Below are 24,472 nucleotides of genomic sequence, written 5' to 3'. Positions count from 1 at the left end.
GATTGAAATATCTTCCCACCAACACGTTACTTTCTCCGTTAAATTTTACTTCAATATCATATTATAAGTAAAAGTGAAAATCTATTTTAAAATAGTGAACATAACATCAAAACTAATCATTCAATGGAATATATTGATATCCGTTCTTTTGGTAAAATTAGAAAGAAACTCCTGTTTGAGTGCGAAAGAACAAAAATTGAAAAAAAAAAGTAGAAATATCTCAACCAAATCATGTGACTTTTTTCACATTTGTTTATTATTATCGTCTTTCCCACAACTTTTCATCACTATTAACTCATTAAAATCGTAAGAAAAAATATGAGTGTGAATTGATGAATAATTTGCTACAACTTATTCACGGACTCTTTCTCATGTGGTACCTCAAATTTCATTGAAATTTTAACTTAATCAATTGATCGAAAAATAGATAACTTTTTAAAAAAATCGTAGTTCAAAAGTGAGAGAACCCTCTATTTATAGCTAACAAATATTAGTATGAATAGGTGTCAGTGGCGGACCTATGCAGCGGACCTATATCTGCAGAGACTTATGGGTGCTTAAGCACCCATTGCCTTTTTTAATAACGTTATTATTTATGTACATAATTTAGTAATTCATTGAAATATATTAACTAAGCATCCATTGTATGTAGCAATTTTCGAACTAAAATACTTGAGCACCCAAGATACAAAATTCCTGGATCCGCCACGGATAGTTGCTAACTGTGCCTTATTAGAAAAGTTATAACCTTTTGAAAAAGTTATTGTCATCGGAAAAGTCACAACCTTCACAACTCATTGAAAAACACACAACCATTTAGAAAAGTCACAACTCTTTGAAAAAATCACAATCCTTCGAAAATTCACAACTTATCGAAAAAATCACAACCAGTCAAAAAAGTCACAACCCTTTAAAAAAATCACAACCCTTTAATGTGAAAAGATATTTACTTTTAGTATTATTAACTTAATAAATAAAATAAATTGATTATTTTAATTGAGATTATTATGATAATTTAACATTCAAGTTTGAGAATTCATGTTTTTAAGATAGTATTAATATGAATGAATATGATAAGATGATAAGGCATCAATATTTTCTTTCCTTACATATTTCATGTAACTTATTATTCTATATACACAAGATTCTCATCTCCTTATCTGTGTTCTCCAATATGTTTTTGAAGTGAAAGTAAACCTCAAAATTGATTTGCAAAATGCTTTAAAATGGTACGTTCGCACAAGCAACCCAACTTTATTGCCATCGCACTCTACAACTCATTATTTATAACCCGGCTGGCAGGTGTTTTGTCTACCACATCTCACGTAACTACAAGAAGAACCAAATTGATTATCAATGGCATATAGGTGATTGTTTTACTATTTTACCTTTTCCAATACTAACATGTGTAAATATATATTGCATCGTGAATGTATATATAGCTATAAACAATTTAAATAATATTAATAATTTAATATATAACTAGACACTATAACTTTATCAAATTATTAGTATTATACCCTCTTCATACTAGGCGGCTTAACTAATCTTTACTGTTTACTCAAATCTAAAGACTAAAGAAAGGGTTCACAAAGTAACTATTTGATTTTGATTTTAATTTTGTTGGACTATTTGATTGATTTTAATTTTAGTTTGTAATTGTAGATTCTAACTTTTGTAAGTTTGTAAAGGTACGTAATATAATTAACATTAGAAATCTGATATTATATTTATAACCTTATTAAAAGATCAATTTCAATCAAGTTGGTAAAAAATATCATTATATTCTAGGATATGTAAATAATAAATTTGTAACTTGTAACGATTTGTGATTAATATGTGAGAGCAAATCTACACTAGAACAAATTTTTAAGATGAAAAACGAATTTTAATACTTTCTACGTTTTATTTTATGTGACATTTTTCGGATTTTGAGATTCAAAAAAGTCTATCTTTGATCGTAATATTTTCATAGATCTTCTTAACATTTTGAATTATCAATTATTGTGACTTGAGATACTTTTTACGAAGTTTATAAATATATAAATTTTATTTAAAAAAATTTGAAGATTTCATACACAAAGTTCTGATCAAAGTAAGACTATTTAACTCTCGAAAAACGAAGAGTGTCACATAAATTGAAACAGAGAGAGTACTTATTTGGTATTGTGTTTTCTTAGTTTAATCAATAATATTGTGTAGAGAAAATAAGTGAAATTTCACAATAATAATAATAATAAATAATTTTATTATTTAACAAAATAGTACTCCTGAAAATAAAAATGAAAATTACTATTATGATATAAAATAACTGTTAATAAAATTAATACTTGAATCGTACTTGAAAAATCGTTGAAATCGTACTTGAAAAATCATTTCAACGATGTGAAATATTTTTCCTAGAGCTAAATAAGCATTTCCCAACTTTTAAAATAGAGGTTACAGAAATCAACAAATTAAATAACATCATAAAGTTATATTGTTGATGTAGCACCCTCCAATAACCAGCATTTGCAATTATATGTTCTCTTTTTTTTAAAAAAAAAATCTGACTTTTCCCCCCTAAAAAATGTATAGATGTCTAAATGAGTTAAAACATCACAGTAAATAAGAGTAATTAATCTTGCAGCCCAACAGTTACTTAGAAACTAGCCCACTTCCATTACCATTTATCACATTTTTCTAAACCTTTCTCTATTCCTTCTTAAAGATATTATTATATTACAATTAAGATAATTAATACCAATGTAAGTTACAATTTTATTTATTACTATATTATTTTTTAATTCATATTATTTAATTAAGTTACAAATTTATTGATTACTATAAAAACTAAAGTATATCATCCTCACCAATGGTAAGAATTTCTTTTTTTCTTGATTATATTTACACTTAAGTACATCACTTTGTTATGTCTAATTTTATAATGTTTATATTATTTGTGATTAACTTTTTTTTCGTTTACTGTATGAAAGATAGGATGAGCATATGCTTATGTTGTTTGTGAGAATTCAAATTCAAAATTTAAACAAAATAGGTAATATTATTTGTTTTATTTTAGTTTAGTTGATGTCTCTTATTTATAGTGTTTTTCCTTCTATTTTATTGTCTGTGTTATTTTCTTCATTATTGTTGGTTATTTTTTCATTCTTTTTATTCTTCATATTTTATGTGAATCATTTTTATTGTTTACGGTGAAAGATAAGATGAACATATGACAATATTTGAGATTTAAGCTCAAGTTTGATGCACACGCTATCATTATTAACATATGCAAATTTTATTACTATTCTCTAGTATTTTAAGATGTTATAAAATTTATGGTTATAATATGAATTCAAATTTAGTAATCTCACATTTTGTTTGTCAGGATAATATCCTAATTTTAATAAAAATAATCATGACATACTAAATTCATATTTAATTTACAAATTAAAAAAATAAAAGGAAACTGATAAAGTATGATTAGCTTCATGCTTTGAATGCACATGACAAGTCAATAAAATTTAATATTTTCCTTATCTCAAAATAAATAATATAATTTGTAAGCATATGCTACAATAATAAGCTTTTTCAAAAAAAAAAAAAGGTATAAAAAAGTACTCAACTTTCTTGCTATGGGATTTTGATAAAGTTTGTTTAAAAAGAATTTTTCAAGTTTGTTATATGCATTTAAGAGATTGTTTCAAATAACTAATTTCTTCAAATACTTTATATTTTTTGTGTAATTGAGGTTCTATATCTCTCAATTTGTTCTTTTGATATAAATTTATAAGTATATTACATTGCAGTAAAAATTAGTCTAAGACTTGTGAAAGATGAAAAGAGAGTTGATTCATCATTATCGAAGAAAGGATAACAACTTTTGAAGAATATGAACATTAAAAAGAAAATAGTAAGAGACTACAATATTTGGAGGAAAAAGAATAATTTTATAAAACTATAATAAATCTTCTTGAACCACAATAAATATTTAAAAATTATTTTGCTTTGATGAACAAGGAGGATAATGATATTTTAATGTTCTGAGCTTTCAAAATTTACAAGTTTATTTGGGTTTGAATTCTTTAATTTTGCGAGAAAGACACAAACAAAATAAAAAACATACGAAGAATAAAAGATAGATTTAAAAAAATATTGTATAAAATTATAAAAGCATGGTCTACATATATCCAATAAAATTATAGGCTGAGATCATTGAATGTGAACTTTTAACTTAAGCGATTTGAAATTACAACCGATAAAAAACTTAAATAGTATTTAAACTTGATTAAGATATTTAATATGATATATTTGAATTAAACACAACAAAGAACCTACACAAAAGTTTTATCAATACTATTTTAATTCTTTTTTTGACAAATTAAGCGAGTTATTTATTATCGCGCACGGCTAAGTTCACTAGTTATCTTAAAAGCACAAAGAACTTATCTGAAACTTATGAGCATTTGTTGTTTCGTTTTCTATTCTATGTCTTCCCCAACATTGAAGTAAATTTTTAAACTTATATTTTTAAAAATTACTGTTTATGTTATAAATCCATTGAATAGTGGATGGCCATTTGGTTTATTCATTAACTACTAAATTCATGTATGTGTATTCCCTAGATGATATGAACCCCCCTTTTGGATAACAATGTAGATAACTATGTATCTACTAGTTAAATGACTTTTGGGAGTGATATCTCAACACTATAAATAGAGATATCACTCACCATTTGATATATACTTGAATAAGAAAATTATCTCCTCTATCTTATACTTCTTGTCCTTTTTCTTCTTATATTCTGAGCTTTCTTTACAACACGTTATCAGCACGAAGTTGCTACTTGCAAAGGTATTATATAAATATTTCTATTTGATTCACATATTCTCTCATAATTTCATTATGTCGAATTTATCCAAACTTGAGTTTGTGGCATTAGATATTTCTGGAAAGAATTATCTTTCATGGGTACTCGATGCTGAGATTCACTTGGCTGCTAAAGGTCTTGATGCCACTATTACTCAGGGAAATGAAGCATCGAGTCAAGATAAGGCGAAGGCTATGATTTTCCTTCGTCATCATCTTGATGAGGGCCTGAAGATTGAATATCTGACGGTAAAAGATCCACTTGAGTTGTGGACTGATTTAAAGGGGAGATATGACCACCTAAAGGCAACAGTGTTGCCAAGAGCTCGTTATGAGTGGATGCATTTACGGTTTCAAGATTTTAAGACCGTAATTGAATACAACTCTGCTGTATTCAGGATAACCTCCCAGTTAAAATTATGTGGGGAGACTATAAAAGATGAGGACATGTTGGAAAAGACACTTACTACTTTCCATGCCTCAAATGTGATATTGCAGCAGCAATATCGTGAAAAGGGTTTTCAGAAATATTCTGAACTAATCTCATGTCTTTTGGTGGCTGAGCAACATAATGCTCTTTTAATGAAAAATCATGAAGCTCGTCCCACTGGAGCTGCTCCATTACCGGAGGCAAATGTGGTGGAAGCACGTGATCAATCTGAAGTAAAAAGAGATGATCATCGGGGATATAATAATGCACGGGGACGTGGCAAAGATAAAAGACGATACACTAATCGTCAAGGTGGTGGTCATAATAAAAGGGAGAACAACATGAGTTCTCAAAATAACCCCTCAAAAAGTAATTGTCGTCGTTGTGGCATGAAAGGCCATTGGAAGAATGAATGTCGCACACATGAGCATTTTGTAAGGCTCTATCAAAATTCCTTTAAAAAGAAAGGAAATAAAAGTGGTGCTTCCTCTTCCAATGCTCGAGCTGAGTCACATATGACTCTTAAAGATGATGATAAGCCGGGAACATCTCAGAAATATGATAAGGATATTGAAGCAAATTTGGCTTTAAAGGATGATGTTTTTGATGGCCTTGGTGACATTACTCATATGGAAGTTGATGACTTCTTTGGAGATCGAAACTGATGTTTGATCTTTTAGCTGGGGAATGAAGTCTGTTAATATTTTACTTATGTATTTTTAATTATTATGTTATTCATGTTGAAGTATTTAAATTTCCGTTGTTAATTTTGTTTCTTCCTTCTTTTGATGTATTTTATTTTAATGAAAATTAATAGAAATCCCCAGTTGTCAGTTGGATTCAAGATGAGTAATGGAGATGTATGCCTTCTTGATAGTGCTACAACGCATACAATATTAAAAGAAAAGAAATACTTTTCTAATTTGGTTATGAAAATGGCATATGTCAACACAATATCAGGTAGTACAAAATTAATTGAGGGCTCTGGAAGAGCGACCTTATTACTACCTGGAGGGACAATATTAAGCATTGATAATGCATTATATTGTAGTAAGTCTCAAAGAAACTTATTAAGTTTCAAAGTTATTCGCCAAAATGGCTATCATGTTGAGACGGCTAATGAAGGAAAGGTTGAATACCTTTACATTACTACAATTAATGTAGAGAAGAAAATTGTGCATGAAAAATTACCTGCACTTTCTTCTGGGTTGTACTATACAAGTATAAGTACAGTTGAATCACATGCCGTAGTAAACAAAAGGTTTACTAATTTTAATGATTTTATCATTTGGCATGACCGGTTGGGCCATCCCGGATTTAATATGATGCGCAAAATCATTGAGAATTCACATGGGCACACCTTAAAGAGCCCAAATATCCTTCAATCAAAGGAATTCTCTTGTGCTGCTTGTTCTCAAGGAAAGTTGATCATTAAACCATCAACAGTTAAGGTTGGAATTGAATCCCCTGCGTTTCTGGAACGTATACAGGGTGATATATGTGGACCAATTCAACCTGCATGTGGACCCTTTAAATATTATATGGTCTTGATAGATGCTTCTACAAGATGGTCACATGTGTGTTTATTATCAACTCGCAACATGGCTTTTGCGAGATTGCTGGCTCAAATAATAAGATTGAAAGCACAATTTCCAGACTATACAATAAAGACAATCCGTCTAGATAATGCTGGTGAGTTTACATCTCAGGCATTTAATGATTATTGTATGTCTACTGGTATAACAGTTGAACATCCAGTTGCGCATGTTCACACTCAAAACGGTCTAGCAGAATCATTGATTAAACGTCTGCAATTGATAGCTAGACCATTACTAATGAGAACAAAGTTATCTGTGTCTATGTGGGGGCATGCTATTTTGCATGCAGCAGCACTTGTGCGCATAAGGCCGACCAATTATCATGAATTCTCCCCATTACAATTGACTTTTGGTCAAGAGCCAAACATTTCCCATCTTAGAATTTTTGGATGTGCGGTGTATGTCCCAATTGCTCCACCACAACGCACAAAGATGGGGCCCCAAAGAAGGTTGGGGATATATGTTGGGTATGAATCTCCTTCAATCATAAAATATTTGGAGCCTATGACTGGAGATTTATTTAAGGCAAGATTTGCTGATTGTCATTTTGATGAATCAGTATACCCAACATTAGGGGGAGAACATAAGTCGTTGGGAAAAGAGATAGATTGGAATTCATCATCTCTATCTCATCTGGATCCTCGAACAAACCAATGTGAGCAAGAAGTTCAAAGAATAATTTATTTGCAGAACATTGCAAATCAGCTACCAGATGCATTTACTAATCTTCCAAGGATTACTAAATCGCATATTCCAGCTGTTAATGCTCCAGTTCGAGTTGATATCCCGACGGAACAAATTGTTAAGGCAAATGAGTCTAGACCACATTTAAAGCGTGGTAGACCAATTGGTTCCAAAGATAAAAATCCTCGAAAGAGAAAAGGAATAAATGATCAAGATAATCATGGGTTGAAAGAAATTTCTCAAGATGAGACCCAAGTGATAACACATGATGATGAGGAGGTTCGAACTTCTGAAAATAATGAAATTTCAATGAATTATGTCTCGACGAGAAAGTTGTGGAACCGAAATAATGTTGTGATTGACAACATATTTGCCTATAATGTTGCTATTGAAATAATGCAACAAGATGAAGATTTTGAGCCAAAATCTGTTCACGAATGTAGACAGAGAAATGATTGGCCAAAATGGAAGGATGCAATTCAAGCTGAATTGGCTTCACTAGAAAAACGTGAAGTTTTTGGACCGATAATCCGAACACCTGAAGGTATCAAGCCAGTGGGGTACAAATGGGTTTTTGTACGAAAAAGAAATGAGAAAGGTGAAGTCATGAGATATAAGGCCCGACTCGTTGCTCAAGGTTTTTCTCAAAGACCTGGCATTGATTATATGGAGACATATTCTCCAGTGGTAGATGCAATCACCTTCAGATATCTCATAAATCTGGCAGTTCATGAAAAACTTGAAATGCGTCTAATGGACGTTGTCACAGCCTATCTATATGGCTCATTGGACCACAACATTTTCATGAAAATTCCTGAAGCATTCAAAGTGCCTGAAGCATACAAAGATTCAAGAGAAACTTGTTCAATAAAGCTTCAGAAATCTCTGTATGGATTGAAACAATCAGGAAGGATGTGGTACAATCGTCTGAGTGAATATTTGTTAAAGAAAGGGTACAAAAATGACCCGATTTGTCCCTGCATTTTCATTAAACGGTCGGGATCTGAATTTGTAATAATAGCTGTGTATGTTGATGATTTGAACATCATTGGAACTCGTAAAGAGCTTTTAGAAGCTGTTGAGTGTCTGAAAAAAGAATTCGAAATGAAAGATCTCGGCAAGACAAAATTTTGTCTTGGTCTACAGATTGAGAATTTGTCAAATGGAATACTTGTTCATCAATCAACGTACACAGAAAAGATACTAAAGCGTTTTTACATGGATAACTCACATCCATTGAGTACTCCAATGGTGGTAAGATCGCTTGACATCAATACAGATCCATTTCGACCTCAAGAGAATGATGAAGAGCTTCTTGGTGATGAAACTCCTTATCTTAGTGCGATCGGGGCACTAATGTACCTTGCTAACAATACTCGACCAGATATCTGTTTTGCAGTAAGTCTACTGGCAAGATTCAGTTCCTCCCCAACAAAAAGACATTGGAATGGTGTTAAACACATACTTCGATATCTTCGAGGGACCATGGACATGGGTTTATTCTATTCCAATGAATCCAAATCAGAACTGATTGGTTACGCAGATGCAGGGTATTTATCAGATCCGCATAAAGCTCGATCACAAACAGGCTATTTGTTTACATGTGGAGACACGGCAATATCTTGGCGATCAATGAAGCAAACATTGGTAGCCACTTCTTCAAATCATGCAGAAATAATAGCCATCCATGAAGCAAGTCGAGAGTGCGTCTGGTTGAGATCAATGACCCATCATATTCAGGAAATGTGTGGTTTTTCTTTGAAAAAGAATATACCAACCACAATGTACGAAGATAATGCTGCATGTATAGCTCAATTGAAAGGAGGATACATCAAAGGAGACCGGACAAAGCATATCTCACCAAAGTTCTTTTTCACGCATGATCTTCAACAAAATGGTGAGATAGAAGTTCAACAAATTCGTTCAAGTAATAATCTTGCTGATTTATTCACTAAGGCATTGCCAACATCAACGTTTGAGAAGTTGAGATACAAGATTGGAATGCGCCGTCTCCGAGATATCAAGTAAAGTTTTCATTAGGGGGAGCGAAATACGCGTTGTACTCTTTTCCTTAACTATGGTTTTGTCCCAAGTTGGGTTTTCCTGGTAAGGTTTTTAACGAGGCAACATTCAAAGCGTATTATGAGATATGTGTACTCTTTTTCCTTCACTAGGCTTTTTCCCACTGGGTTTTTCCTAGTAAGGTTTTAACGAGGCACATAATCTATGGACATCCAAGGGGGAGTGTTATAAATCCATTGAATAGTGGATGACCATTTGGTTTATTCATTAACTACTAAATTCATGTATGTGTATTCCCTAGATGATATGAACCCCCCTTTTGGATAACAATGTAGATAACTATGTATCTACTAGTTAAATGACTTTTGGGAGTGATATCTCAACACTATAAATAGAGATATCACTCACCATTTGATATATACTTGAATAAGAAAATTATCTCCTCTATCTTATACTTCTTGTCCTTTTTCTTCTTATATTCTGAGCTTTCTTTACAACAGTTTAAATATATTTTTAATAATACTTATTTAACATCAATTGATAAAAATAAATATACAACACTTATATCAAGGAAATAATAATTAATGCGAAAGATGTTTTTTTTAAAAAAAGCTAAAAATTAATTATAAAAGGAATCAATTTAAATTAAAAAAGAATAGTAAATAAATAAGAGTGAATGAGGAAAAAAAATTAAGCCCTTTATTGAAAAAGACAAAAGAAAAGAAAAGAAGAAAAGGAACAAGCAAAAAAAAGTATTGGCAGTGAGGTTTGAACCAATGTTTCTTGTGTGCAGATAAACATCTTTGCCAATTGAACTATTCAACATTTCAACCTTTGAGTGACAAAAGTAATATATATTGATTATCATGCATGTATTCATATATAAACAATATTTTTTTCTAGATCACCAGATGTCGTGGCACCCCCACTTGTGCACGCAGATCCTCCTCTGAGCAAATATTAATTGAAAATTTTATTAAATTGTAAATAATAGAAACTTAGGAGGTATAATTAATTTTAATTATATTGAAAAATAGCCCAGCAATCCTAATTTTTCAGAGTTAAGTGCAATAAATAAATTTAAAAAATATGATGGATCATTTACATAGTTTTGAAAATAGTAGAAAGAAAATATTGTGAATTTGAGTCGAATTTAAAATTTTAGTAGGATATTTTTTGCCGATTCATATGTTTGAATATGATTTGATTTTTTTTCAAAGTGTGTTCAAAATTTTTATTTGATTTAAGTTGTTAGTGTTAATAATCTATGTATAGATAAAATAAGAATTAAATTAAATACGGAAATGTGTGATTAGAAAATTTGTTAGAGGAACAATAAAAATTTTACATTGATATCCAACAAAAATTGAACTTACACTATCAAATCAAACTAATCAATTTATCAACATCCTAGTCTTTAGAAAGAATTTTAACTTTTTTAAAAAAAAATTGTTGATATAGTTTTGAATAATAATTTGATATTGATGACATGAACAAAGTTTTATTCTCTCTATCACTCAAAGACTTTCAATCAAATACCTTGTACATGCTTTGCTTGCTTCTAAATTTTGAATTCTGAATAATTTTTAGTTTTGTTCTGATAAAATTATTTTTCTGTTATGTGTGTAGACAATAAAATTTGCATCGAGAAAACAATAATCAAGAACGGAAAATTATAGCAACAATCGATTTATTATTTCAAATGCGAGTGTTACAATCTCTATAATTTTTCTGAATTCACCTTTTCAAATATAAATTCAAGGGCTTTAAAGCTTGTTCTTGAATCTATGATGAACTTGAACTTGAACTTTATCTTGATCTTTGTTGGGCTTTGTGGAGGCTTGTGAGCCGGCCCGACCCATTAAGTAGGGAAACCGAACCACGTTAAATTCTTGTGTGTCCCGTTTGTGTTCCGTTTCTCTTTTCTCTAGATTATTTGTGTGTGTTGTGTGTTTAATTCCCAACAATTGGTATCAGAGCGAGGTTTCAACAACATTGTAACACAAACTGTGAGAAATTGTCACCTAGGGTTCTTGTGTGAAGAACTGTGTGCAGGGAGGAGTAGCCGCCGTTACCGTGTGGGTAACCTCAAGCAGCAGCCGGCTAGGAGAACCGCGCAGGGTGCGAACAGCCGTCGTCCGTGTGCTGTCCGTCGCGCCGTTCCAGTGGCCGCCGCGTCGAGGAGCCTCAGATCCAGCCGCGAGCGTCCAGATCGTGAGCATCGTCCAAATCGCCGCCCGCTGTCTGTAGACGCCGTTAAGGGAATTGCCGAAGTCCTTTGAGATGGCAGAAGATGGGAAGTTCCGAATTGAGAAGTTCGATGGTACAGATTTCAGTTGGTGGAAGATGCAGATTGAAGATTTGCTGGTTCAGAAAGATTTGGACGTAGTGTTGGGTGACAAGCAAGGAAAATTGTCTGATGCAGAGTGGGCAGTTTTGGATCGGAAAGCTATGTCAGTTATCCGACTCTCGTTGACCAAGAATGTTGCGTTCAACATTCTTAAGGAGAAGACAGCGAAAGGCATCTTGGAAGCCTTGTCTAACATGTACGAGAAGCCATCTGCAGCAAACAAAATTTTTCTGATTAGAGAGTTGGTGAACACAAAGATGAAGGAAGGCAGTTCAGTTACCGAGCACATCAACTCATTGAATTCGATCTTAGCCAGACTTTTGTCAGTTGGCATTAAGTTCGATGATGAAGTTCAAGCTTTACTACTGTTATCATCATTGCCTGACAGTTGGTCCGGAACGGTTACAGCAGTTGCCAGTTCAGTGGGACCTAATGGATTCACCTTTGAGAAGATTCGTGATCTCGTTCTTGGCGAGGATGTCAGAAGAAGGAGTTCTGGAGAATCATCAGGTGATATGCTAAACGTCGTCAGAGGCAGAGGAAATAACAGAGGTAGTGGGAGCAGGAACCGAAGAAGGAGTCAGTCAAAGGCTCGGGATGGCTCAGGTGTAACATGTTGGAACTGCAAGGAGGTGGGGCATTTCAGGAATCAATGCCAGAAAGACAAACAAGTCAACATTGCAGAAGACAGCGTCAACGAGGATTTGTTTATCTGTTGCGCGGAGAGCAATGTGGATTCCTGGGTCATGGATTCTGGTGCTTCTTTTCACGCTACCCACAGCAGTGAAGCATTGCAGAATCTGGTTATTGGAGACTTTGGAAAGGTAAGGCTTGCAGACGATAGAGCTCTTGATGTTACGGGCATGGGTGACATGGTGCTGAAGACGCCAGTCGGTTTCTGGACCTTGAAGGATGTCAGAGTTGTTCCAAGCTTGACGAAAAGTTTGATTTCTGTTAGGCAGTTGGATGAACAGGGACATCATGTGAAGTTCGGAAATGGGCAGTGGAAGGTCGTGAGGGGCAATCTTGTCATGGCTCGTGGAACAAAAAGAGGATCGTTGTATATTGTCGGATTACCGTCTGAGGGAGTGACCGTCCCAGTTCAGAAGAAAAACAAAGTCCGGTTCACAGAATCTCGTGGGCAGAAGAAGGTTGTCTTTGCAAGAAAGAAACCCAGAGCCACAGGTCAGATTCAGGATGAACGAGCAAGGAAAGGTTCAGGAAGACCAGTCAGAGGCGTTTGTGGCAGTGGGAGCACCGGCCGTGCTTCAGCCAAGGCTCCTAGAAGACAGTGGGTCAAGAGAACCAGTATTCCAGCTGTTGATACGTCTCCAGAAAATTTCTTGCTGAGTATGGAGAGTGTTTGTTCTCAGGGAGTTCTAGGATCCGGCAGTTCGTGTCTCAAGTGGGAGCCGGTAGGGACCGAGGACGAGTCAAGGGCAGTTTCAGCCGTGACTGATGTGTTGAAGCTTCGGGGAGCTTCAACGGGCCTTTCAGTTGACTGATGAGAAGGCCGCTGTAGCAGGAGAGAGTTGAAAAAGATTACTAGACATACAAGTGTTCTAAGTGGATGACAGTTGAAATTCTTCAAGCCTCCAAGTGGGAGATTGTTGGGCTTTGTGGAGGCTTGTGAGCCGGCCCGACCCATTACTGAAACCCTAGGTTAACCATTTGGCTTTCCTATAAATATGATCCTTGTATTTGTAATTCCAGAGAAGCACAAGTGAAAATAAAATCCTCCTGTTACAGTCGTGGAGTAGGGAAACCGAACCACGTTAAATTCTTGTGTGTCCCGTTTGTGTTCCGTTTCTCTTTTCTCTAGATTATTTGTGTGTGTTGTGTGTTTAATTCCCAACAATCTTGACTTTTATTTGAACTCAAGGACTTCGAGCTTGTTCTTGAATTCGGTGGTCTTGATCTTGATCGTTCTTGAACTTGAATGCTTGAATTCTTAAACTTGTAGCTTTGTAGAGAATTAAATGACGTTTGTACCACAGAGCTTCTCTAGCTTCTTGTTTAGAATTTTCTTTTGTCCTTTTCTGAATTATGAGGACCCCTATTTATAGTTTTAGAATAGAGGAGTTGCGATTGGAATAGGATTCCGTCCAGCCAATCAGATTTAAGTGACATAGCATTTGGGCTTTATGAAGCGGGCTTGTCATCTTTGACACATGTCATGATTTTATTGATTTTCTTATTTGACTTGGCATGCCACATCATCTGCACACGTGGCGCCAAGATGGGCTCTAGAATGAGATGGAATTGGGTTTAACAAATTGGGTTCATCCAATGTAGCCCAAATCAATTAATTTAGACTTAATTAAATCCATATTTATTGGACTTAAATATTTAACTCAATTATATCAATCCACAATGTTTATTTGGATTAATATATTTATGAATTCAATATAATCCGAATCATTTTATAAATTTTTGTTTAATAAATTTTAAATGATTACAAATGCCCCCTGCTTCATGTCTTGTCGAGATATTTGGAGCAAGTCGTCAAAGATATTTTGCATAGACCTTTGATATGTGGCGCCAGCATTCTTTAAACCGAATGGCATCACTTTGTAGCAATAAATACCTTTTGGCGTGCGAAATGCAGTGAGTTCTTTATCTTTTGGTGACATGCGGATTTGATTATATCCAGAAGAACCATCCATGAACGACATTGCCTCATAACCAGTTGTGCCATCAATCATCAACTCTGGAATGGGAAGAGGAAACTCATCTTTAGGGCATGTATTATTGAGATCTCTAAAGTCAACGCAAACTCGAATTTGACCATTCTTCTTCTTCACAGGAACAATACTTGAAATCCATGTAGGATATTTGACCTCACGAATAAAGCCTGCCTCAATGAGTTTGTTAACTTCATTTTCTATCAACGGAATCAAGTCTGGTCTAAAATGTCTTTGAGCTTGTTTGACTGGACGAGAACCATTTTTGACTGCCAATTGATGGACCGCTACTCTAGGACTCAATCCAGACATTTCTTTATAACTCCAAGCGAATACATCTCTATATTCTTTGAGTATATTTATGTAAGCGACTTCTTCATCAATTTCTATAAACTCACTCAAGTAAGTTGGCTTCGGATCTTCATCAGTGCCAAGGTTAACTTCCTTCAAAGGATCTATTGTGATCTTTACTCCTTCTTCAAGTTCTGGTGGAGCATCTTTAGCATCTTCCTCTTCCACAGATCATTGTCATTGACCGATATATGACAACACGAGACAATATCTTCTACCTCTTCCTCAATCTTCTTTTGAGGCAAAGAATCGTACTCATTTTGGATTGTAACATGATTTGAGGAACCTACACTTTCTTCATCTTCCTCGCGCTCTTTGGTGTAAACCACAGTATGAACCTTTGCCTTGAGTTCCTCTTTACAGGAAACAATAAGTTTCACTCGTCACCTCATCGTAGAAGGAATCAAACTTCTAAAATCCTTTCGAATCAAATGTGAAGTAGGTCTTATAACTTTTAAATAACTTCTCAGGTTCTTGTTATTCTTCTTCAGGGGACCTAACCTCTCAAACACATAAATTCTTGTTGTTGCTTCACCAAGTCGATCAAAGACAGAAGGACTTTTATTGGGAGCAGTGACGTCATCTTCAAAAGTTATATGATTATTACTGGCCCTTCTTATGGAAATGTGAATTGGCGGCGGTTGGCTATAACCTAGGCCTTCACGCGCTTTCCTAGTTGTATCTTCTGATGGGAGTTTCTCTAGCGCTGATGGCTCGCTAGGGTTGTATCCTGCCTTCACAAATAACTTGTAGGCATTGGGATCAAAACCTTCTCTTGTGAGCTTTGTAGGGAGAGCCATATCTAGCACTTGATCTTGAGCGACTGACTTTTCTGGCAACTTTGAAGACAAGTTTATTGCATCAATCCGTCTGATAGGAAGAGTTAGCCCTCTTAATGCATTTTCTTCAAGGTTAGATGGTTAATCTTGTTTTTTTCGCTTTTGGAACATAGCAAAGCCTAGAAGTCTACTTCTTCTTTGAAGACAGGATCTTCCCTTCATTAAGAATGGGACAAGAGTCTTTAGTGTCCATTTTCACCTTTTCGATAGCTGCATCAATTCTTTTGCTTATGATATTATCAATCTTGATTGATTTGACGTCATTGGATTTGACCCCTTTAACAACATAACTTCTCATATAGAATTTCGCATCCGCAAAGTGTGTCTCCACTTCAGTGAAAGGATTATCATCTGTAACTATTTCCACCTTCAAGATATTTCAAACATTGATAGTAAGAAGATGAGACAATTCTATTCTCATGTACCCAAGGCCTGCCAAGTAATATATTGTATGATGTCTTTGCTTCAATCACATGCATCCATGCGCTTGATCGCAAATCTCCCATGTGGATCTCTAATTTAATAGAGCCTATGGACCTCTGCCCGCCTTGATTAAATCCTTGTATCAACAGACGACTTTCATTAAGTTCCCCAGTCGTGATGCCAAGTTCCTTCAATGTGTGGATAGGCAAAATGTTGACTCCAGATCCTTCATCTGTTAAGATTCTATTTATCTTCTTCTCTAGCACATGACCCACCATATACAAAGGACGATTCTATAGTGTTTCACCAAATAGAAGATCGTTATCTGTAAATGTGATTTTAGTATCACACACATGTGCTTCTTGGGAAGAAAGTTCAATAGATTTTTCAAAAGATGAAAGAGACATCATTTCTGAGATTTCCCTTGTTTCTTTTTCTTCTTCCCCAGGAGACACTTTTGGTGAGGATTCACTCATTGTTCCTTCTTTTACAGTAGGAGGCACCTTCATTGTTTGTCCTTTATCCATATTGAAACATGATGCCTCGACGTTGCCTTGAGTAGACTTTGTGTCGAACGAGCTTGGCAAGAATTCCTCTAGAGTCACAAGATGTCGAGGTTTTTGGTAGTGATGCACTTCAACCTTTGCCCTTTTGGGGCGCTTGATTGATTTTTGCTTCTCTGATTTCTTCACCATTTTTCCTCTAACCGGTTGCTTGGATAATTCTTTTCGTAAGCTTGACTTTTTGCGTCTTCGCCTAGTTACATGAATCCAACCCTCATCACCATTTATGTCAACATCCTGTTCTACTGGCTTTTCTTCATGCTTTTCAGAGATATACATTTGGATCGGATCCAATGACCCAAACGTGATAGAGATCTGATTAGAACTAGCCTTCTCATCATCAAGGATAATTTTATTTTCGTTAACCAATCGCATCACTCTATCCTTAAATACAAAACATTTTTCAAAAGGATGACTTACAAGTCTGTGATACTTGCAATAGTTTGGGTCATCAGTTTTTCCAGCTTCATCGGGTCGCTTCATCTCTGGCAAGTCAATGAGCTTTAACTCAAGCAATTCATCAAAAATTTCAGAAACGTCAGAATCCAAGAAGGGATACTTTTTTCATTGCATCTCCCTTAGCGTCGACTTTTGATTTGAACGTGCTAGGAAAGTCGTTCTCACATTTTGTTTTACTCCCTCATTCGTGGTGAACTTTGCGGGTGACACATTTACACTCATGGATACTTTGTTGTCATTTCTGGGTAGAAACTTGCTCCATCTCTTGGGTTCCTGTTTGTCCCTTCCTTTGCGAGGATCATGGACAATAGTCATATCTTTTCCGGCAAATGACATGCTCAACTCCATATCATGAGCGCGAGTAGCTAAATCCTCGAAAGATTTTGGTTTTATTCCTTGCAAGATGTAAAGAAGCTCCCAGTGCATTCCTTGAATACACATTTCGATTGCAGAAGCTTCACTAAGCCTGTCCTTGCAATTTAGGCTCGCGAACCTCCAACGATTTATGAAATCTATGACCGGTTCATCCTTCCTTTGGAGAGTATTCGTGAGTTCTACCATGCTCACCGTGCGCCTTGTGCTATAGAAGAGATTGAGAAACTCATGTTCTAGTTGCTCCCAACTATCAATAGAGTTAGGTTCGAGATCCGTGTACCAATCAAAGGCATTTCCTTTTAGAGACAGGACAAACTGTTTGACAAGATAGTCTCCATATGTTCCAGCATTGTTACATGTCTCCACGAAGTGCGCGACATGTTGTGTTGGATTTTCTTTTCCCTCAAATTGTTGAAATTTGGGAGGTTGATAACCAGCAGGTATTTTAAAGTTATCAATCCTAACAGTGTATGGCTTTGCATACATATGAGAAGACTTGGTGGAGACTTCATACTTATCTTTGATAGTGCCTTCAATAAACTCCTTCAAACGATCGAGTGGGATCATTCCTTCAGAAGAAACTGGCATCTCTTTAACAAACGGGGCTTTCTTAGCAGGATCTTCGATTTCTTGAACTTCAATGCCCTTTCCTGGTGCATGGCTCGCATCTCCATCTAAAAGTCTTTCTATCCTGTCCATCAACTTGTCAATTTGAGATTCTTGGTGTTGTACATGCTTCGTCAATCCTTCAACCAACTTCGTCAGATTTGCGAGTTGTTCCTCAGGAGAGGAAGCAGCAGTCACCATCGTTTGATCATCGGAGATGCAGGAGAGTAACATGGATTGTCGGGTAAGTTAATTTTCAGTGGACTCACGTTATGCGATATACGTGGAGATGATTCATAAGTTGAATCAAAGTTCTCCCTTGTGGTAGAGTTCTTGGAACCAGATTGCTCAAGTAGAGCCAATGTCTTCTTGATCTTTTCAACAACACTACTTCCTCCTTCTAGAGCATTTGTGGAGGAACTTTCTCCTTTTGGAGTCAAAGACCCAAAAACAGGAGTTGATGTAGACGACACTTGAAGCGTTTGTTGTCCTAGTGTAGCAGCCTTGCTTCTCGTAACAGCTCCAAAACTTCCAAAGGTAACACCAAGGATGTCTTCAACTTCAGTAGAGAACTTGGAGCTAGTGACCTTAGAGGCGGTTGATTGAGAGTTGTTTTTCATGGAAGTCATCTTGATATTCTTTGACGTTTGAAAAGTTTAGATGAGAGGTAGAGATTGTCCCACTGGGCGTGCCAGAATTTGTAGACAGTAAAATTCGCGTCGAGAAAACAATAAACAAGAACGGAAAATTATAGCAACAATCGATTTTATTATTTCAAATGCGAGTGTTACAATCTCTATAATTCCTCTGAATTTGCCTTTTCAAATATAAATTCAAGGTCTTTAAAGCTTGTTCTTGAATCTATGATGAACTTGAACTTGAACTTTATCTTGATCTTGACATTTATTTGAACTCAAGGGCTTCGAGCTTGTTCTTGAATTCGATAGTCGTGATCTTGATCGTTCTTGAACTTGAATGCTTGAATTCTTAAACTTGTAACTTTGTAGAGACTTAAATGACGTTTGTACCACAGAGTTTCTCTAGCTTCTTGTTTAGAATTTTCTTTTGTCCTTTTCTGAATTATGAGGACCCCTATTTATAGTTTTAGAATAGAGGAGTTGCAATTGGAATAGGTTTCCGTCCAACCATCAGATTTAAGTGACATGGCATTTGGGCTTTATGGAGCGGGCTTGTCATCTTTGACACATGTCATGATTTTATTGGTTTTCTTATTTGACTTGGCATGCCACATCATCTGCACACGTGGCGCCAAGATGGGCTCTAGAATAAGATGGAATTGGGTTTAACAAATTGGGTTCATCCAATGTAGCCCAAATTAATTAATTTAGACTTAATTAAATCCATATATATTGGGCTTAAATTTTAACTCAATTATATCAATCCACAATATTTATTTGGATTAATATATTTATGAATAATATAATCCGAATCATTTTATAAATTTATGTTTAATAAATTTTAATTGATTACAATGTGAAACACAAATAAAAAGAAAAAAAAAACAAATAACATTATATATGATGAATTTGTAAAGAAGACATAATCATTTTTTTCATTATATACCTACTTTAAAAATATAACCATTTTCCCAATGTATATAAGTTATCCTATCTGTATCACTTGTCAAAGTTATAGAAAATTAAATTAAATTTTAATTTGTATCTTATTCTAATTTAATTTATTAAAAAGAGAGAAAAAATCGAGAAAAAAAACTAAATTACTTCATGTGTATCACTTATAGAGGTATAATTAATTTTTATTATATTAAAAAATAGCCCAGCAATTTTAGTTTTTAGAGTTTCACCCATAGTCATATAAATGCTATATATGATAGATCACTTACATAGTTTTGAAAATAGTAGAAAGAAAATACTATGAATTTGATTGGAATTTTAATTTCCAGTAGTTTAAATTTAAGTAGAATTTCTTTTTCGATTCAAACGTTTGAATATGATTTGATTTGTTTTGATATATATTTTTTTAAATTATTTTTTTAATCAATATTTTTATGTGATTTAAGTTGATGGTGTTAACATCTATATATCAATAAAATGAGAATGAAAATAAATACAATAATACGTGATCAGAAAGTTTGTTAGAGAAAGTACACAATATTTACATTGAAGTCCAAAAACATTGAAGTTACATCATCAAAACAACTAATCCATTTACCAACATTCTAGTCTTTAGAAAGTGTTTTAAAAGTTATTTAAAATCATTTACTTAGTTTTAAATAATAATTTCATGTTGATGACATGAACAAATACAGAAATATATTCACATGTAAATTTTTTTTTTCCCTCTATCACTCAAAGACTTTCAATATAATACCTTGTGCATGTTTTCCTTGCTTCTGAATTTTGGATAAATTTTTTTTGTTCTGATATAATTGCTTTCATGTTACGTTCAATACATAAAAATAAATTACATTATGATGAATTTTTAAAGAAGATGAAATCTTTACTTATATTTTTGCGGATAATTCTTCGGAGTTATTGTGTGATGAGGGCAATAAGGAATGGGAAAGTTACACAGACATAGTTAAGAATTTTGTGGGTATTTAATTTTCGTGGGGTTTATCTTCTTTTTTTTAAAAAAAATAAAATAAAATAATAAATATCAATTTGTAGAAAAAAGAGGAAAAAGATAATACTAAATACTTTACCACTTCCCACGTATTTGTGCAATTAATGTTTATTAGTGTGCATCTTTTTTTTTTTAGAATGTTGTCCTCAGTTATATTTGTGATTTTATCCTTTTTTTAACTTTTTATTAAAAAATTTATTTTTAGATTTTAGATTAATTTTACTAAATAATAAATTCTGTATTCTTATGAAAAACCACTATATTTAACTTCTTTTGTTTTCAAAATCATTTATTTGTCACTCGAATATTATTCTATTCTTTCTTTTATTAAAAAAAGGGAAAAAGTAACTGCTCATTTTCCTCAAACAATTTTAACTACTATAATATATTGGTTAAATTGTAATATATTGTTTATAATTAACTACATAAATTTGAGAAATTATTGGTGGTGTGGGTGTCACGACCCAAAACGAGTCGTGAGTGACACCCACACTTAACCTACTAGGTGAGCAAACCAACAATTATAAACCCCAACATTTATCAATAGTTCAACTATGAATAACAAAAATAATGCGGAAGATCCAAAACTTATAACCAATTAACACTTATTACCCCCAAAATCTGGAAGTCATCACATCAAGAACATCTATCCTTAAATTACCAAGTCTAAGAGTATTTAAGAAACCAAAATAAGTAAAAAGATGGTCCATGTCCTAATTTCAAAGACATCAAGACGTGAATGAGAGAATCCAGCACGAGCTAGAAATAATAGCTCACCCTGAACTCTGATGTGCTGGAGACTGACTAGAGCTGAGGGCGAGTTGAAGTCGATGGTACACTTGCTGCACTCCACAAAGAACAAAGAAGAAAATACAAGTAGGGGTCAGTACAAGGAACACGTACTGAGTAGGTATCATCGGTAAACTCAAAATAGAAATCAATATATATTGAATAATAATATAAAATCAACTACAATACTTAACAGGTGGCAAACAACAAACACATGAACCGTTGACAACAACACCATAATAGGTACACCAGCAATCACAACATCAAGCACACCCATGAGGACTCATGCCTCCACACTATACTCATTTGGAAAACAGGTTCTTTGAGATTAAGTATATTTTGTTACTTCAAGATTCCTTTCCTTTAATGTTATTGTGTCGGAACGTGACACTCCGATCCTATATATCGTGTCGGAACATGACACTCCGATCCCATAATATTGTGTCGGAACGTGACACTCCAATCCAATTATCTCATTATTTTGTTTCATCAAGCCTTCTTTATCCAAGGCGTTATTTTAATAGAGAGGGTTCAAAGTTAGAAATTCAACAATCTCATAATTTTAGGCCAACCACAAACCACACAATCAAAACATACAACCACACAATCAAGTACATAGGAGACTTTACAATATCACTCAATACATATCAATTGCTATTTAGAGTTTATCTACCACATAGAAATAAACCATAACCTACCTCCACCGAAGAACCGAAGTCAAGCACTCAACTTCTCCAATTCTTTTCCTTTCCTCAATGCTTCCGAACCTTTTCAATCTATCAAGTATATATGTATAATTTTTTAGTTAGCGAGTTTATAAACATTCATATTATTTTATGTCTATCTTAGACCCAAAAACTCACCTAATTCATATTATTTGTCTTAACTCCTCCAATTAGCTTAACTTTGATGGAGTTTAAATAATTCGATACACCTAATATTAATTTCCTATTTCAATATACTAAAATTTTAATGAACTATTGGAATTAGATTACCACGGTTAGAACGTTACTTTTGACTGTAACTTTATGCTGTTTTGCATAACATATAACTTGTAAACATTAATTTTGAAGCCATTTGTTGTGGTCATTAAATAATTATTTTAATGCATTTTATATTATTTTAAAGAAATCCCAATTAATTAGTACACCAATTATTGAACTCAATTATTAGGATTTTTAGTTCCCAACAATATTTGCTAATGACGATCCTAATTTTTTTTTATACAAATAATCCTTCCCAATTCTAATTAACATAATATTTGACTTCTACTCTTTATTAACTATCAAAATTTATCTCCAACATATCTAATCAAAACAAAAAAATATTCACGTGGAGCCCATTAATACATAAAGAAACAAGGGAAAAGGGTCTGATATACCCCTCAACTTTGTCATTTAGAGCTGATATACCCCTCGTTATAAAAGTGGCTCATATATGCCCTTACTGTTATACAAACGGCTCACATATACCCCTGCCGTTACAAAATGGCTCACATATACCCTTCATTTAACGGAAGTTAAAAAATTAGTTTTTAATTTATATGTATTACTTCTAATTTATTAAAAAAAATATTTAGAGGTATATATGATTCTTCTATCAAAGTTCAAGGTATATTTTAATTTTTTTTCATGCATAAATTATTTTTTGACTTCTTTTATTATAATTATTTGAGTTTCTTATTCTTATTTTATTTTTTCTTTCATTCCTTAGTTTAAAGAAAAAAAATTAAACTATTTTTTGTGTGTATTGTAATTTAATTTCGTATTCGAAGAAAAAATTTGGTCATCTACAATAAGTTTTACAAAAATGTTAGTGAAACATAAATAAATTTGATTATCAAAATAATAATTATAAATTAGTCATTGAAACAAAAAAAAGTCAAAAAAAATATGTTTGACGAGGATTAGATTTACTCATATGGGATTATATTTTCTTGAAAAAAATAATAAAAATTTTAGATTGAAATTATTATTTTTTTCATTTCCGTTAGAGGAAAAGGGTATATGTGAGCCATTTGTTAACAAGTAGGGGTATATATGAGCCACTTTCATAACAAGGGGTATATCAGCTCTAAATGACAAAGTTGAGGGGTATATCAGACTCTTTCCCCAAGAAACAATAATTTCCAGAGGCTATACAAAGCTATCCATCCCACCAATAAGCATGCAACTTTCTAGTAGTAACTATAATCTTTTACAATTTATTTAAAGCAATAGAGGAATTGAAATTACCAGGAACCGATCTTCTTCAATAGATGCCGCACGTATTACTTTCTCGTTTGAAACCCTTATTCTTCGTATAAAATATTTACTCCCTAGTTATTATATAAGACTAATAATAAAAATAGTAAAAGTGACCCTTATTAATTTTAATCTTATTTTCTTTAAGCACCAACTAAATAAATTATTAAAATTACCCCACTAATTTCATAATTATAATTATGAATAGTCCAAAACACCCATTTAAATTTATCGAAAAATATTTTCTGACATAAAAAGTTCTAGTGCTCAAAACGATCAAAAATGGTTCGTTACAATAAGATACCAATTTACCCATCGTTCGTCCTCGAACGATCATAGGAAGAAAAACAAGGGCGAGAAAGAGTACCTGAGTCTGTAAAAAGATGTGGATATCTTTCTTGCATATCAACCTCACTCTCCCAAGTGGACTCTTCAACTGGCCGATTCTTCCACTGAACCTTGATAGATACAATCTCCTTTGATCTCAACTTGGTGGACCTCCCTATCTAGAATAGCAACAGGCTCCTCCTCATAAGACAGATTCTCATCAAGAAGAACTGAATCCCAACGAATAATGTAGTTTCCATCACCATGATAT

At 33.7% G+C, this 24,472-nt stretch overlaps 1 protein-coding gene across 1 annotated transcript; it reads left to right on the top strand.

Annotated features, from left to right (window-relative positions):
• Positions 1-4,887: 4,887 nt before the first annotated feature.
• LOC107020969 lies at positions 4,888-5,946 on the top strand. The gene has a single exon (XM_015221530.1). The coding sequence runs from the start codon at positions 4,888-4,890 to the stop codon at positions 5,944-5,946; it is 1,059 nt and encodes a 352-aa protein (XP_015077016.1).
• Positions 5,947-24,472: the final 18,526 nt, after the last annotated feature.

Source organism: Solanum pennellii, chromosome 1 (assembly GCF_001406875.1).
Source record: "Solanum pennellii chromosome 1, SPENNV200".
Lineage (NCBI taxonomy): Eukaryota > Viridiplantae > Streptophyta > Magnoliopsida > Solanales > Solanaceae > Solanum > Solanum pennellii.
Note: the sequence above shows the minus strand (reverse complement) of the source record. Positions and strands in the feature narration are given on the sequence as shown.

Excerpts from the sequence above, each read along its gene's own strand:
- LOC107020969 (XM_015221530.1), top strand. The coding sequence starts at position 4,888 with ATGTCGAATTTATCCAAACTTGAGTTTGTGGCATTAGATATTTCTGGA.